The sequence below is a fragment of the Trachinotus anak genome, unplaced genomic scaffold (assembly GCF_046630095.1).
Source record: "Trachinotus anak isolate AG129_WGS33_773 ecotype Australia unplaced genomic scaffold, CSIRO_AGI_Tana_v1 ptg000025l, whole genome shotgun sequence".
In the NCBI taxonomy this organism is placed as follows: Eukaryota; Metazoa; Chordata; class Actinopteri; order Carangiformes; family Carangidae; genus Trachinotus; species Trachinotus anak.
In genome coordinates, this window is record NW_027273876.1 from 7,245,285 (window position 1) to 7,263,383 (window position 18,099).

General features: G+C 41.3%; 1 protein-coding gene across 2 annotated transcripts in view; it reads right to left on the reverse strand.

Annotated features, from left to right (window-relative positions):
* dock1 (dedicator of cytokinesis 1) overlaps positions 1 to 18,099 on the reverse strand; it is a 176,465-nt gene that overhangs the window by 105,474 nt on the left and 52,892 nt on the right. For both annotated transcript variants that reach the window (XM_071463032.1, XM_071463031.1), the window contains exons 22-27: positions 17,904 to 18,032; positions 15,290 to 15,398; positions 11,611 to 11,681; positions 7,977 to 8,083; positions 3,228 to 3,355; positions 673 to 768 (exon numbers count right to left, since the gene is read on the reverse strand). In XM_071463032.1, coding sequence (XP_071319133.1) covers positions 673 to 768; positions 3,228 to 3,355; positions 7,977 to 8,083; positions 11,611 to 11,681; positions 15,290 to 15,398; positions 17,904 to 18,032 — 640 coding nt within the window. The remainder of the gene's footprint in view (positions 1 to 672; positions 769 to 3,227; positions 3,356 to 7,976; positions 8,084 to 11,610; positions 11,682 to 15,289; positions 15,399 to 17,903; positions 18,033 to 18,099) is intronic.

Here is an 18,099-nt window from a genome sequence, read left to right on the forward strand (position 1 = left end):
ACTTCTGGACCGCACTTGTTCATCATGTACATTCATCGCCCAAGTCTCGCTTTCAAAGCCACGTCACAAACTCTAATTAATACAGACAGCAACAGGATGCAATAGAAAAGTCAAAGTTAACATCCATGGCACTCTTTGGACTCATGAAAGTGAGTGCCATGCACATCAGGCAAACTGCGTACTTATACGATGACTGATAAGTGCATTAATTGCTACCGAGCTCTACTGGAGAGTGTGATTGGTAGAAGGACGCTTACAGTGGTGGAGGGGAGATACAGTGATTAGATTACAACATCAGAAATGTTCTAAAACGTGAAGGATCAGAAACACAAGCAAGTAAACACACAAACTTGAACTTATCAAAAAAAAAAAAAGAAGAAAAAAAAAGAAAAAGCAGAACACACACAGTCTGCCACGTGAACAAGTGGCTGAAGAAAGAAATGAGCAGATGAAAGCCACTGTTTGATTGAGATTGTGTGAAAGACTTTACGTTTAATGATAGCTCAGGAATAGAACTGGAGGTGCACTGAGACTGTGGGAGTCAAGCTCGTTATGGTGCATAGGCCTCTAGTTTGGAGTGTGCATGCGCGCGCGCGTGTGTGTACTGTACAAGTGTACAAGTATGCATGTGTGAAAACTGGGGGAAAACAAAACATGGAGAGACAGACTTACGATGTGAGGGGAATCGCGGCCCATGGAGATGACCGTCCTGTTAACTGTCCTGAGCAGCTTCTCCATGATGATCTGCACGTGCCACTGGGTCGGACCCTGTAAAAAAATATACACAAATAAATACACATATCAACACACACCAACACAGGGAAGGGCGGACACAATGATATGATCAAGATCAACATTTGTTTACTGTTAACTGTGATTGTTGGTGCATTCTGGGACGTATTCTGTGATGAAGTGTTGTTGTTCTACTTTTTAGTGTATCCACTAGATAAATATTAACATTACTGACAGTGCAGATATTATTTACATGAGTCATACTGCAGATAAGGTTGCATGGTGGGAGAAAGAAAAGAGTGAGGTTCTACAATTGGCTATAGAACAGCACCACAGTCGGTGCTCCTGAGGCTACTTCTAATTCAAGACATTGGTGGATCCATCTTACAATAGATTTTGAATGAATCACTGTTAAATATAAATATAAACTGTCTAGACAGGAGCCTGAAACCTCGGCTGCTTGTCAGGTAAACATCATGGCTCCTCATGTACATTTGGCTAAGAAAATATATGACCTAAGAATAAGGGTAAAATCAAAACTTCAAAGTGAATCATCAAAGAAGAAAGTTAAAGTGGTTTGTGGGGGGAGGGGCTCCTTGGTCCATGGCACAAATTTCATTGAAATTTGGTTCACAAGTTTTTCAGATATTCAATCAACTAAAATCACTAAATAGTTAAAGAAATAGTCACTTTTGGGACAAACCACAAAACAAAGAATCAGGCTTTATCAACAGATAAGAAAATGTTAATGCTGCCTCTAAAAATATTTATCGTGAACATTTTGTGCTGTGAGACCTGACAAATACAACTGGTGCAGCCAAAATGATTTATACTTTACGAATCCTGGCTTTTAGAAGGGAAAACACCCACGGGGCAGCTGTACTGTTGTCATAAGTGGGACAATTTTCCTTGGAGTTGCTTATTAGTTTGAGTGAGCAGAGAGCTGCTTGGTACTGCCTCTACCTGTCTGTGGGGGGAACCTTCCAAGCAGACCGAGTTTTTGCAGCGTGAGCCTAAACTTTTAATAATTTACATGGCTCTTTCTGCGGTTGAAGAACTTGTGAGCACGAGTCCGTGCACATACACAGACACAATCATGCAGGGAAGCGCTGGGGGGCATTAACTATCTGAGGAGGGAGTTTCAGATATTGCCTTCCAGCACAGCAGGTGTGACGCACATCTTCCGTGAAAGCCAACACAGTTCCCAGAATGTTTTTTTTTTTTCAGAGACAGATATAGGTCTGTGTTAAGTTTCTATACAAACCCAGTGCACGAAGAAAGATTTGATTGGTTTGAGTCCTGCTATTTAAGGGGGGGGGTCCACAATGAGATCCTTATTCCTAACAAGGTCTAAGCTGTTTGATAACTCCGAATCGCCAGCGGACACAAGTATCCACAGTGGTTTCCTTTATATCATCCTCTCCTTATCGACATGCACATTTAAGTCTAAGAAAGTGTGTGGTGTAGGACAGATAAGAAAGAGAGAGCATAGCAGGGAGAGGAAGCAGCAACACGAGACAGGGAGACAAGGAGAGTTAAAGTCAGAGCAAGTGGGAGAGGTGGATAATCCCTGGCAGAGTGGAGTGTGGGAGGCGAGGCCATGGTGATCAATGGCGAGGGGAGTCTGAGAGGGCCTGAGGGAGGACATCAGGAGTCGGGGCATGGAAGAGGATGAAACACATTTGTGAGGCAACTGAGTGTTTGTGTGTGTGTGTGTTATGGTGTGTCTGCAGCTGATGCCTGAGTATGACGGATGTGGACTCCGGTGAAAATTAATTTTAGTGCTAAAAGGAGCAGTTGATTAATGCAGCAGTTGATCAACACAAAGTGTGACGATAATTATGATAATTAATATTTTCAGTCATTTATCAATGAAAAGTGTCAAACCTTCTCTGTTTTCATCTTCTCTCACTTCCTATTTCCCTCTGTATAATGTAACACTAAATTGAATATTCTGGGGTTTTGGTCTGTTGGTCAGATAAAAGAATCAATTTAAGGACGACGCCTTTGGGCTATTTTCTAAACAATTTATTGTTTAATTAGAATAACAATGAGGAGATTAATTGATATTGAAAACTCTATTGGATGTGACTGGCTCTACAGCTGGTTTTGCGACTGACTTCCACATCTGCACAACCTCATTAAGCAGACCACGTTATTATAAACTTCTTTGGGACTAAATACCCAGGGATTATTCTGAGCTCATCACCATGTTCTTGCAGCGTGTTCATGGTGTTGACGGTGGCCTCTCGCCACCCTGAGCAGTGACTTATTGAGCTACACACAGCCAACTTTAGGGGTTACTAAATAAACACTGCTGTAAAATCTGCTCCTTTCGGGACATGCAGGGCAATTAAATAAATTAGCAGCCCAGTGATTAGTAACTACTTAGTAAAATAACCACAGTTGGAGCGTGCTTCATCTTCATGGGGGAGGGGGCTGTTTATCCTAGAGGGAAATAAAAGCACATGAAGCTGGAGAGCTGTGTTCCTCACCACATCCTTCCTGTAGAGCACCTCCAGGATGTCACTAAGCAGCTGGCAGCAGGCCTTCGGTTCCTCCCGCTTCTCCAGGTGGAACTTCAGCTGGTCCGTCATCAGCGGCAGGAGGATCTCGCGGCAATCTGCAGGGACACCACGGAAAACACACACACATTCAGAGCCGCTCAACGCAGGGAGCAGATGATAGACCGCACAAGGCAGTGCAGCATATGCTCTCGACACACTGTCGATGCAGAGGCACGCAGCTTGTTAATGGCTTCCTCGCAGCTCGGAGGATTAAATTAAAACAATGTGCACAACGAATATGTTTATTAAATGACTGTGGAAAAAGCTCCCAAAATCCCTAGAAACAATTACAGCGCAACAGCATGACTGTCACGATGACAGAAACATCTTCAGAGCACAACAAATGAAACTCCTCTATTGAAATATCAGGTAGTAACAAATAATGAGCAAACCACCTAGTGACCTGGTAATTACATCTCATCAACAGAATGAAAAATCTGATTAAACTGGCCCAACTGCTCCCTCTCCAATACTGTCCACTGTCATGTTGCCCTTACTCACAGCACCCAACCCATTAACATCTGCAGCTGTACTGGTGTGAGAATCAAACCATGTACTTTTGCAGTGTTTATATGTACAGTATGTAGATTAAATATGTATATATGACTGAATTTGACATAATTTGTGTCACCTTTGAACATAAAATGGCAAGAAAAAGTAGAAAACAACTGTCTATCTCACTCTGTCAAAGTAACAGTTCAAATTGAATTAATTCCACAAACCATGTGACCAAACCAAACCTAAAGAATTTGTCTGATGTTGACGGCAACATCAAAAATGAATTTCCATACACAGAGGGCAGAGAGTTTGGTTGGCAATTGGACATGGAGGACAGCAGCGATAAGCCAGGAAAGTATTCTCATGGGAGGTAAACCTAAGGCTGCCTGCCACAAAATTATCATATTTTTTATTAAACCTTCTGATTCCAATCTTAGTGGCATTTGTGTATGTGTGTGTGGGTCATATTTAAAGCCTGGGGACAAATACAGGGGTTAGGCTGGTTCAATTAGACGATGGGAGTATCAGTTAGAGGGGTTAAGTGAATATTTTATAGATTCATGGAGAGGAAAGCAATCAGTTCTTGACAGTTTTTTATCCATTGCTACTTTTACGAAGTTTTGCTGTATAAACTGATACCCCCTCTACAATAAAAGAAATAAAGTAAAAGAAAAGAAATAAAAAACGCGTCTCAATGGCCCCCATGCAGTGAACTGACAGCGAGTACTGATATTAATGTCATCTTAAGAGATAATAACAGCAGCAAAAGAGCAGTGCAGTGAGTGAAAGCGTCACCAATACTGTGGCAGACTACAGGGACAACGGTACTCTTCAAATAACAGTTGTTATGATGACAAGGAGGAGAGACATCGCTGCTCTAAACAGCCGCCCAGCAACGGATTTCAATTCAAAATCAATACAATCTCTCTGCTTCACAGATCATGTTACAGATCTACAAAGCTAATCAACTGGGAAAAAATTGAATTTTAACTGACACAAACACACAAACACACACAATCACACACAACCATAAAGCTTTGCCAATTGTCAATACTGCTCAAGGCCAAATGATCAACAGCAGGATGCAACGTGTAATGAATAGCATGAACTACGGTGACCTCTTCATGAACAATACCCAGGGGTACTGAATATGAATCAGTGCTCTACATTCTCCAATCCCTTTATGCGGGAACTGCATAGAAAACCAAGCAGTATAGAGCAATTCCAAGAAGACTGATGAAGAGAGGAAAAGTTGATGCTTTCATCCCTACACACATCAGACAGACAGAAAAGCATCTTTGACTAAGGCCTTCAGAAGCTGCTTCCGTTTCCTTTTCAGTATAAGCCCTACTAGTAATTACTAATAATTAACCATACCTCATAAGCCAAAGCTCCACACAGAGACCATGATGAGGCTTTGTAATAAAAAGGCAATGAATGCATTACGTAGTAATGAACACTCAACAAATAAGGAGAATCTGAACTTTCATTTTTAATGACTCAGGCATTGATGAGAGCATCATTAACACAATTAAAAAATGATCTTCTAGCAATTTAGCAAATCATGTATTGCTCTGATGGTTGTGGAGACATTTCACTCTGGACCTTTTGACTCTGCCATCCCCAGAAACCACTTAGCAACAGCCCTCGTCCTGCCAACATAGTGGCTTTACCCAAACGTGTCAGCTCAGCAGTGTCACTTTGTCAGTGTGAAACTTTGACAGAGTTTGGAGCACGGACAAATGCTCTGACTAAACATGTGAAAAAGCGCCACAAATCATTATTGAATGGCTTCCTGTGTCTGACTGCAGCATTGTGGGAAGGCTGCTCTACAATACAGCTATTCTTCATATAAAGCTTTCACTGCTAAACACCTAAAAGGAAATGTTATGGATGTCACGAGTCTTGTCACATGATAGCCAGCCTTGACACAAAGTGACAACCATGTCTGCACTGAAATATTTTTGGTGCTGTGGAATAGAGGACCAAACTATCCGCCTGATACAGCTTAAAGGGAAAATTCACGTTTATATATGTGTGTGTGTGTGTGTGTGTGTGTGTGCGTGTGTGCACGCGCACGCTTAGTAATCTTCCAGGGATTGAACACAAAAGTAAATCTCCTATCTGAAGGCGTCTAACATTGTGTGGAGTATTTAATACCTTGTTTTTACAGAGCTTCAGTCCTCAATCCCTTTGCACCTCCTCCAAAACTCAAAATACACACAGGCAGAAACACAAACACACACACACACACACACACACACACACACACACACACACACACAAGTAGACACAGACATGTCAGCACATATATACATACACACACACTAGTTGCAGGGTGGGAGCGGGACAAGTAGACTGGAACTATCAAGCTAGGCCACGAGTGCTCTCCTCAAACTTCCAGCCCAAACAGATTTTAGACGCTACAGTGATTTTCCTTTTTAACGCAGACCAGGAGAGCAGCTGACATATTTGTTCTCTTCCAATGAGCCCATTTGCAAGTGATTCATGTGTCCATCCGGCTCTCTCCTTTTACATCATCAACAGTGAAGGTGACACAACAAAATAATAATAATAATAAAAGAAAAAGAAACAAAACACTTCTGTCTTTTCGGAGTTCATTAAGTTTTCATTTGCAGCAGGGAACTGTGTATGCACACATAACACATAACATTTCAAATTCCAATGTAAAGATGGAACCCAAACAGAAATAAGCCCATTGAGGGTTGAAAAATACTCTGTTTAGACATGCTTTTGCATAGAAACTGTTAATTATGTTATTCACTGTGCATGCTACAGGAAAGAAAACACCTTCATCAGTGAACACATTGAGTGCATATTGATGAGCACGTAGGCTGCTAAGTAACTCCACGCTGAGGGCAGAGTATCAAGGTAAATGCCTCTTTGTTGGGCTTTCATTTGCTCCAAGCATTGCACTACATTTCACTATGGTAGTGGCTGGCGAGGAGCCTTTCAGGGAGCACCCGAGGAGGACAATTTAACTATGAAGCATCCTCCATCACTGGTTTTGCACAATTCAAAAAAAACACACATGCACCTCAAAGATACTACAGTTGTTCAAAGCGCAGATGTTGTGAGAACTGAGCAGCGGGACAACTCCTGTCCTCATCACAGCACCAAGCCTTTCACAAGCATCTGGGAGGTTTGCTTGTCTGCAATAACACCAACAGATCACTAATGATGACCAAAGGACCATGCACTGAGCATTCCCCATCAACAGTTACTCACCAAACCACCAACCAAACAATTCTATGTTGCTTAAGTATGAAAAGAGTTGATCATTAATTTAAAGACAAAAACATTTATATTGTGTGTGTGTGTATAAACTTGCCTGTCCGAATTCCATTTCATCATTGTTTTTCTGTACATGCATGCTGAACTTTGCATCTGCAGAGAGCAACTGTGCAAGTGGATAACTGTTGTCCACTTCCTTTATGCTGGTCCTCTGCTCTGAGGCATGTGTTGTCCCTGCCAGCCACATTAAATCACTGTAACCAGGCGCTTTGCATTTAATTTACCACCACGGGACAGTATGTGAGTGTGAATGTGTTTTGTCTCCAAATCTAACCTAACACGGCCTCAGACGACCGCTGCCTCTAGCAAAACACTTGGCCCTGGACCGTCACTGCAGCGGGGCCTTGTCTCGCAGGTTGCCACAGGCTAGCCTGGCTGCAGAGACTGGAGGTACAGGTTCTCATTAACCACCTCTATATTCCTGCCCCTCATATCTGGCATTACTACAATATGGCCAAAATATACAACTATATGGTGTCCAAGCGTATTATGAAAGTGTATGAAAGTGGAGTGGTGTTGGGAGGATATGAGATTATAAAGTAACATTTAAGGAAAAAGGATTAAATAGTAAAACAAGAAGAAAGGAGCAGCTGAGACTGACATTCTGATACAATCAAGTCCAGGTGACTTCAGCAGTGGGACTGTTCGACTCTCTTAGATAACAAGAAGGATTTCCACTACACCTTACCAGTGACCTTTACTGCGGGCTCACACTGGGCTGCCTTCGGGGAGGCAGGTGGTGTGTGTGATTACTACACCTGTGAGTGAAAGCACATGTGGTGAAGAACAGTGAGTAGAGTGTGTGTGTGTGTGTGTGTGTGTGTGTGTGTGTGTGTGTGTGTGTGTGTGTGCGTGCTCTCTCACCGTGATGAGTAAAGAGATCACTGTGGACGATGTCAATCAGACAGTCCAGCTTCTGCTTCACCAGGCGCCCCACAGGAACCTTCAGGATGAACTCGGTGAAGAGTTTGCTACGGAGACAGAGGGGGGACAATAAAGACAAAAAGTCAAACTGATCAGGGATCTTGGATTGGCTTACTGCGCCCAACCATGCGCAATCACCCAAAACACAATTAATAGCTCAGCACAGGTACTTCTCAGTTATTCTGTCCAGGGTTGGAGGAGATGAGAACAGCTTCCTATCAGAGATTTTGCCACCTCTGTTTATATTAGAGGACTTTAGTTACTGATGCAAATCAATGTCAAGAAAAGATGACTGATTCACAGGAATTTGTTTTTATGTGAATCAATCGGTTTTTACCAAACCAGACACTTTTCCCATCTGTTTTTTAATGAATATAAAGTTTACTGACTACATATCCGAAGACATAACTTAAGATTGAAAGTGGTCATGGAGATGATTCATGGCAATTGAGCATTCCATTTGCTGATGAAGGCCATGAGAGGTGTCTGAAAGCTCTGGAAAATACCCAGTAATTGTCATGTGCATTCAGAAAGTGTTCAGACCTTATGCTAAAATCAAAACACTTAATTTTTCCATCCTCAATCTACACTCAATACTCCACAATGACAATATGAAAACACAATCTTACAATGTTTTTTGCAAATTTATTAAAAAGGAAAACCTGAAACATCACAGTATTCAGACTCTTTGTTATGACATTTGAAATTTGGCTCAGTTTCCTCCCATTTCTCGACATCTTCAAGATATTTCGGCACCTTGATCGTAGTCTACCTGAGGTCACTTCAGCTGATTGGACATGATTTGGATAGACACAAAAATGTATATAAAAGTTCTCACAGCTGACAATGCATATCAGAGCAAAAACCAAGTCATGAGGAGGAAGGAGCTGCCAGCAGAGCTCAGAGACAGGACTGTGTCGAGGCCATTTTCAAATGGTCAAGCTTTTAAATCTTAGTCTTAATGACATGTAATGGTAGTCAAACCTCAATCCATGTGGTTCACGCCACATGGTTTTATCATGAAGCTTTATTCAGATGTATATCAGCGCACACTATTCATCTTGACATTTTTAAACTGCTGATTCATCTTTTTTTTTTTTTTTTTTTTTTTTTTTAGACAACCAACATGTAGTTAAGAAAGATCTTAACTATGAGCGTTCAACAGTTCAGAGCCTGACAGATAAATCCACATTCATGCGCATACAAAAAGCTGACAGTTCTCTCCTCAATGAAGAGGCCAGATCTTCATTATGCTTGCAAGGCTCAAGGAGGAGAGACAAGGTTCTGGCAGCGGATGAAACACCTTCACCCCCAAGGCTTCAATTTAGTCGCCTCCAGCTCAGCCGCTCCGCCAGGTTTGTGCTAACAACAGGAACAGCTGATACCACCTCTGCTCAGACAGCCCTGTGATTTATGACTAAGTGAATGCTTCATAAGGGCCCCAGCTTTCAGAATGAAAACTAAAATTAAAGGCTTTTCTCAGCACTTTTCGACTACAGAGAGGATGTGTCGCACTCGTTATCTTACCTCATCTCATTGTTAATGGAACTTCATCGCTTGGGGGGGGGGGGGGGGGGGGGTGGTACACAATTAAAAAATAAGCATTTTGAACATTTTGATCTGATCTGACTGAAACAAAATCACTTAAACTGAGAGGGAAGGTGAGAAAAGGGAGCTGCGAGAGCTAAACAGACAGAATGTCCCCCTCCCCCCAACCCTCCGCCTCCGTGTGGCTGTGACAGCGGTGGAGCAGAGGCCAGAGGCTGGGCTTAGCCAGTCTTGTGTGGCCCAGAAGCTGCTGTGGAAATGGCAGCTGCCCAGGTGCTGGACACGGGTAAATGATGGGGGCTCCTTGCTGTGCTTGCAAATGAACAGGCAAAGCACATCCTAGAGCCTGGAAAATACCTACATGTATTAGAACAACTTGTGCCAGTCTCTGAGCTGCAATAAAAATAGATCTCAGTGTCAAGAGCATTTCTGGTGGCAAAATATTTGTTGAAATAACGTGGCACAATACAGAGTTTCCCTGAGTGAGCAGAGGTGGACAGATGTGTTTTTGATTAATTTAGTTAGGATGGTTATGGTGGAATAAACAGTAACTTCAATCATCACAGACACGGCTATTTCTGAATAGAATTACACTTGTAGCTTTAGCTCATAAAAGTGTTTCAGTTTCTCCTCATGTTAGTGGCTGTGGGAAACCTTGCTACAAAATACACACTTGTCTTTGATCCAGAATATATCATCTGTGATTAATGATGAAATTATTTTTGAGATAATCTAAGGAGCAAAGAAAGAGCTCCACCATTTTTCACAGACTTTCTATTTGTTCTGCGTCTCTCCTGACCTTCAGTGAAGGGACTAGTAGATCATTAGGAAAAGAGTAGTTTCATTTTTACTGACAAATATTAGACTCAGCCTGGTCAAAAGCGAGCTGCTGATCTTTCCCAATGCATCCTCTCTATTGATGTAACTGTCTGTGTGCAGGACGCATATTTCATAATAAGAAAATTAGGACACAATCGGTGTGACTCATGCATGACTATATTTGTCTGAACTGAATATTTACAGATGATAAAAATGTTTGACCAAAACGTAAAAGAAGTATGTTTTTAAAAACTCATTTATAGCTGAAAAATGTTTCACTCAACATTTCAGAACAGCCCCCCCCCCCCCCCCCCCACCACATATTTGTAAGTATAATGCTCCATAAATGAGGCCATTCTATTTTGTTTTTGTGCTGTGTGCTTTTAGCATAACAGATTAAAGACATTAAAATGGGACAGAAAATCAAGGGCAGACCCACGAGGCAAACACAACATCCTCCCAGCCTTCACAAACTGCTTTGGAACATCACCCCAAAAATATATGATGTGGAAATTTCTGGTCAAAGGTTATGAAAAGTCATGTGTGAAAAAAAGTCATTCAGATGAAGTTTCCTGTTTTCTTTTGTCCAACATTTTCCTAAATATATAACATCAGTAACATTAGTTTGTGATACTTGAGAAGTCACTTATTATTAAGACAGGCATTAAGCTATAGCAGATGACATTTGTGGTAGACAACATTAACTGTAATGGATACTTGAGTGGAGCAGTTAGTGGGTTTCCAAGGCAACCTGGGCACGTTTAAGCAGCACCCTTCACAGTGCAGCTAGTGAATATTGAGTTGTTGAATAAAAACAGCCTAAGGTAGACAGCCAGACAAATACATAAATAATACCCCTAAGTCTTTACAGCAGCACAGTATCCCATTGGCTTGTTAGCAATACAACTACACATATAATTTAAAGTCAAGCGGACGCCTTGAAAAAAAAAAGCGATTAAGATTGCTCCTTTCATTCCCCCGGCAAACAGGACTTTTAAGGCTAATTTGAGCATCTTCAATGCATTTTCTTTGATGAGCTGCTGCTGTGCTCCTTAACACCCCCTCTGTTTAGAGAAAGTCTCAGAGATGTGTGCGTGATCTGCTGTGGTAACAAACTCTCGTCTGTTCACGTACACTCTTCTCTACAGCGGGTGTTGTTGTAATGAAGGCCAAGCGTGGGAATATGTAGTGCATCACATGAAATTACCTTAGTTCTTTGGGATCAAAGACCAGCTTGACATCATTGACGATGGTGGGAATGTACTTCAGTGCAGCACCCTTTACCAGAGGAACAAAAGAAACAAGACAAGATTATGTTCATCTCTAGGTTAATTACTTTAGTCATTGATTGATATTTAGTGAGACACTCGATCCCACGTTATGTAATACAATATTTCCCACACGTAAGGTGGGAATTGAGTGTTGCTGCGTTGTGTGTAGTGAAGTGTAAATGTGTCTTCATTAAGCTGACTCTGTGTCCTCCTTTCCTGTTTCATTCACGACAACAGTTTAACAGCTGATGACAAAGACTAAATATTTTTTAATGAGCAGCTTGTACCTTGTGTTTGTGTGATATTATGATTGGATATGCTTTATTAATAATCTATCAATATCATATGAAGTGACACAAAATCTGCTACAACTCCAAACCCCCAGAAACTAAAGCTCAGCTCCTGTGATGTTTCCATTCAGTCTACTTGAGGGCAGGGCGTGGTCTGAAGACTGCTCAGAGATAAACTGGGACCAAAGGCAGAACCCCTCCAATGATATCCTGATAGACACAGGCAGATAGGACCTTAATTTGCCCATCGATACTATAATAAAGTCATCAAGTACGTGCACCAGTGCCTGATTACAGAGCCATCCATTAATAATGGGAATGATTAACCGAGCTGACACTTCCCTCTCTGACTGACTGCTGCTAAATGCCGGCCAAGGTGGGTTGGGGTGTTTATACAGCATCTGTGCAAATTAGCAGCAGTGCCAGTCGCTCTCACAGAGGATGATCAGCCACACAGACGAAGCGCGCCGGACGTCACCTGCTACAATCCACAGTTTGGTGACTGCACGTGGGTCATTTTTTCTGACAGGTAATTAGCCATGTTTACATGGGGATGTTAAGAGAGAAAACACTCGCTCACTGACGTCAGTAAATGAAAAAAAAAAAAAAAGTAAAAAAGCGAGAACGATTTGTGTTTGAAATCCTGTCTGAGGAATGCATTTGTGAACATCTCTGCAGGCACCAGCAGAGTAAAACTGTTTCTTCCCCTTGATTCTTCAAACAGCGACATATCATGACCTGTGAATAAAAACCTGCTTTAATCTAATCTACATCTTATTAGATATTTTTAGTGTTTTAATATGCACACCTCAACACCCCACTTCACCACCACACTCCGCAGTCAGACAGAGTCAGCGAGGCAGAAACATGGATTTCAAAGATGCTGTTTGAAAGAGGAACCCTCAGTCTGTCTGATAAAAAGCCAACTGCCTCTGTTTATGCGCTGAAGAGGACATTTTTGCAAAAATTTTTTTTTTTTGCTTTGTTCTCAACAAAAACCCCACCTGTTGTGCAGAGCTGGGTTGTCTGAAGTGTCAAACAAAAATCTCAGTGGAGTTGCGTTGTTGTGTTTTGTCTCCTGCTCCTGCATGTGCATCACAGGAGCATACGTTTGTTTGTGTATGTGTGTGTATTTGTGTGCTTAATAAAGTTTTTCTCTGCATGTGTGTGGCTCCGTCCAGATGTTCATCAGGACTCAGACTGGAGGTATGATGGGACTGCTCATTAGCTTCCACCTGTCACAGCGCTTTCACAAGGGCGGACTTGGGAAGAAACCAGGATTCCTCGCTTTCATGCTCGTTCCTCAAGATCAGTTTTTAATTTACTGACAGTAAAGCTAATATCTCACCCAATTACACAGCAACTGACTCCTAATTGACTCCTGAGCTTCTCCTATGGTTGAGCGTGCACATCATGGATCTACTGTAGGTGTGGAAAGGTGCATGTACCCAGTGATTATGTTATCTCTTAAAGCATAGATGTGTGTACATGGGCATGTGTGGTTTGAGTGTGCCTGCACAAAATGACAAAAAAAAAAGTATATATTATATATATATATATATATATATATATATATATATATATATATATATATATATATATATATATATATATATATATGGACTTGTTTTGGTTTTTTTTTTGTTTTTTTTAAATCTGAAGTCACCAGGTTTGGAGTCAAGGACAGTGAAATGCAAACATAATGGAGGGAGCTTATGGGCAGAAGGAGCAAGGCAGTGAAATAAATACCTTAAGGAGCAGCTAAAGAGCAGAAGGCCAGAGGAGCCCCCACACCACAGGACAGTCAAGGTCACAGTGAAAAGGAGAGAGGAGACAAACACATATATACAAGCACAGACAGACAAGAGAAATCAACACACAACAAACATACATAATGTGTGGATGGAAGGTGGAAGAAAAGCTGAGGCTGCACAAAACATCCTGAACATATCAGCTCTCCTGACTAACTACTCGCACCACTCTCCCTCCATTACACAGGTTATCAATAACAAAATACAGTTTGTCACCTTCAGCAACATTTTAAATTCAATCTGCCACCTGAGACTAAGATCCCTCAACAAATATACTCCTACTGAGGAGTTTAGCTTTTTCAATATTGCATATATTGTATAGACATATGGTAAAATATATTCCACAATTTCTCAAAGTTATCAGTTGTGATACGTGAAGCAGTTCCTATAAAAAAACTTGAATTTTTTTTTTTTTTTTAACTTTTTTCCTTTTTTGTTAATTTAAGAAATAAGACAAGCTTTTCAAACCTGTCACTGTTTGATGCAACAGAACTTTCCCTAAATTAAATAGTCTAAAACCAGAAACGTTTGATTTAAATTAGGACATAAATGACCAAACAGTCTGTGTCTTTGATTTTTAGCCAGTGCAGGTGCCTTTTTCAGATTGTACCCAGAAATTATAGAGGTTCCTCAATGAGCCATCATCTTAAAGGAATAGTTTTGAACCATACGTTTGCTTTTTAGGGGAGAGTTAGATCAGAAGGTGGACAAGTAAATACCGTATGAAGCTAAAGCAAGCAGCTGGTTAAAAATCAAGTTTTTTTATTTCACTTAGCTTAGCATCCAGACTGGAAACAAGGGTAAACCGTTAGTTTGTCTCCGTCTAAACGAAGCCAAGTACACCCTACCCCACATCTTTTTTTGCTTAATTAATACAAACCGCTCAGTTATTTTCAGTTATATTATTCCCCATAAAACTATAACTTTTTACAGTTCAGTGTCACAGTAACACTTTGTACAGATGAAATAAACAAGATACCGTGTGGTGCTTAGCGAGTTACAGAGGTGCTAGCTTCATATTTACCAGACAGTCATGAGGGTCTGATCTTCTCATCTAAGGCTCAGCAAGGAAGTGAGTAACCATATTTGCCAAAATGTCGACATATTGCTTTAATCATCTAATTAAAATACTCTTTAATATATATTTTATTTCATGTGCAGCCCTACACGTGGAGAGAAAATGAGAGTAAAGATCAGGAAAATCTGCACAGAGAGGTGACAAAGGTGAAGACAACAAATATGCAGGACATAGAGACCATCAGTGAGCAGAGGGAACTTTACCATTTATGTCTAAAAAGCTGCTGTATTCGTTTAGATCTAACGAGACACATGCATCTCCAATTACAGAGCATGTCATCCAAAGCAAATCACAGCAGATTTATTTACCATTCACACAGCAGCAGTTATTTACTATTCATGCAGCAGCAGTTATTTACTATTCACACAGCAGCAGATCTTTCTTGGCGCTGGGTTTGAGCGATGGCGTACAGTTGGACTTGTGATGTTCAGCCTACCTTCACCATGCCAGTGTTCTCCGAATTACTGTTCATCATATCATTAAAGGATGTGAAAAGGTTCCTCAAGGACTCCATGAAGTCGGCCTCTCCTTTGTTCTCGTACAGCCTGGGAGGAGATGAAGAAGAGAATTACATTGGCAGATGATCACAAGGCTGTTGTTTGTTTCATCCCTGTGTAAACAGCCCCGCCCGTGGTGGAAATGACAAGAGTTTGATGATTCCCTGTTAAATCATTAAAAGCAGCCAGCAGAATGGCCCGTGTGTGTTATCAATGCAAATATTCTTGGATCCGAACCACAGACATCACTCTTGCTGCCAGCCAGATTAGCATTTAAAACAACATGACAGGACCCTGAAGCACCTGCCTGCTTTCATGTGGAAACAAAAATCAGAAAAATTAATGATCTATGTTAATGACTCTCCTGGAATACTACACAAGGAGCACAAAGCAAATGAGGTTCACTGACTTTCTGTCTGGGGCGTAGTATTTCTAATGTCTCTTCTGCTGGTTTGGTTATGTGGTGTAAATGCTGCCCAGTGATTATAGCATCTAAAAGCCAATGATCACACAACAATTGAACAATAACACTTCCCCAATTTCGAAGTGCATGGGAACACAAAGCAGGGCTTCCTCCATAATCCCCCCAAAAATGAAAATGTATTTTATCCCACTTGCACAGCCCATAAATCTCCACAACTGGGTATTAACTGTAAATGAGCCACATTGTGCTCTCTGCAAAATAATTAAGTGTGTCAACTGCTCAGATGAAAAAAAAAAACAAAAAAAACCCCAGAAAAATTAGGATTTTTGAGAGAAATTGATATTGTTTGAAAACACCCACTGAAGCAGAGGGAGGCAGGTCAAAGAGGGGTGAAGTGGTGAGATAGCTCCCACTGCATCAGATTTGACTGGCTTTCTTCCAGAGAGGTGGGCTCTGTGGTGCCACAATCTCTCACGGGTCTGCAGGTATTACACGGTCCAGGATAGTCACTGTTGATGGCTTACAGAAATCACGGGATTAGAGGCACCCGTCTCAGAGCTCCCACAACAACAATTACTTATAGCCTTTTCTCACCTGCAGCACCAAGGAGCAGTGTAATCTGCGGACAGCCGAACCAGTCTTAAGTCACGGGGGCAAAATTGTGTGATTAGAGTGTCTCCTCTACCGTTTCATAGAAATGTTCCACTGGACAGCAGTGAAAAAGCCTGCTGATGTAACCTTGGCACCTTCTAGTGAGAAAGGCATGAAAGGCACCAACAAACGCAACTTCATGGTTTAGAGGAAGTCCAAACTCTGAGTCTGACTCAGCAACGATGGCCCAATAGAGCAGATCCTGGCAACCAACCACAGAAAGTGCCTCCACAGCTTCAAAACACAGGTCCACTGAGGAAAAAAGAAAAGAAACGACCTGGCACACACACACTGTGAACATGGACGTCCCTAGTATAGAGCGACGTCGCTGTGGTCTGATACGCGAGGTAAAGGACGGAGCGTCCTCTAGACATTGGGCAGAAAACCAATCAAACTCTACACACTCAATTAGACCAGGATCATACATCAGCTCCTCAGCCACCAACAGCCTCATTCTGTGGCTCGACAACATTATCATTCATCTAACATCCTCACAGCCAATTAGAAATATATCCATAGAAATTACCTCAACTAAATACCATTCACTTTTACCCAGTTCAACTTTATTCAACAGCAGAAGCTAATGTGGAAAACACAACCAATACCAAATACAATATTGAATTTTATTCTGAAAAAATACTGAAACTGCTGAATTATTTAGGGAACAACTGTGGAAATGAAGAAATTAAAACTATTAGTTCAAAGTCAACAAGCAGTGCCGAGAAATATTTAGAGAGACAACACAAAAATACTCTCAACACATGTACAAATGCTTGATAAATGATTTCAAATGTTCGCTTACACTTTGGTTAGATGACTGAAATATCTGTTATCATCAGTGCAAGACACTTATAGACACAATTATAGAGGTCAATGCTCTTGTTGAGGTTGCTCTTAAAACTTCTATATATGCACTGAAAAACTTCTAGTAGAGTCTCTTCTACTGGCCTGGTATGGCTGCACATTTTGTCAAATAAATGCAGGTCTCAATTAGACACCAGGTTCTTTGGATGAATTGTCACGAAAGTGAACGATGCTCACGTTCAAAAACCAGGGAGACAAAGACGAAAATGTACAACATGAAATTTAAACTGTCGGATGTCAAAGTTGCTCATGCAAATAAAGGTTTAAGTAACTATGGTAACCTTCAGCTTTCATCCCTTTTAAGGTAGGCTACCAGTATTTTGATATGGATCTCTCTCTCTTTCTGTGCACAGGGTTGGCCTAGATGCACTGTCTCTCAGAGCTAGATCAAATGAATGATTCATAATATATTATTTGATAGCCTGGTAATATTCATACTGGTTTAGATAATCAGTTTGATAGTATCTCCCATCTTTGCTGTGCACGAGTTTTGTGTGTAAGTACTTAAAGGCCTGTCCCATGTAGACGCCTGTCCCAAATATAGGCCAGCTGAGTTGAGTGACTGAAAAATGCATGGTGATTCGTGCATGTCGTGTGTGTGCATCAGGACGTACTGGTTGAAGAGGACTCTGGAGCGGACGATGAACTTGAAGATGTACTCCAGAGCCTTCATGGCCTTCAGCAGCTGCTCCGTCAGCTTCTCAGCGTTGTCCACGTAGTTCTTCAGAACTTTGGTCAGCTTCCTGCAAACACACACAGACACACACAGAGCGTGACAGATCTAATCATCTCAAAACGGGACGGTTCGGT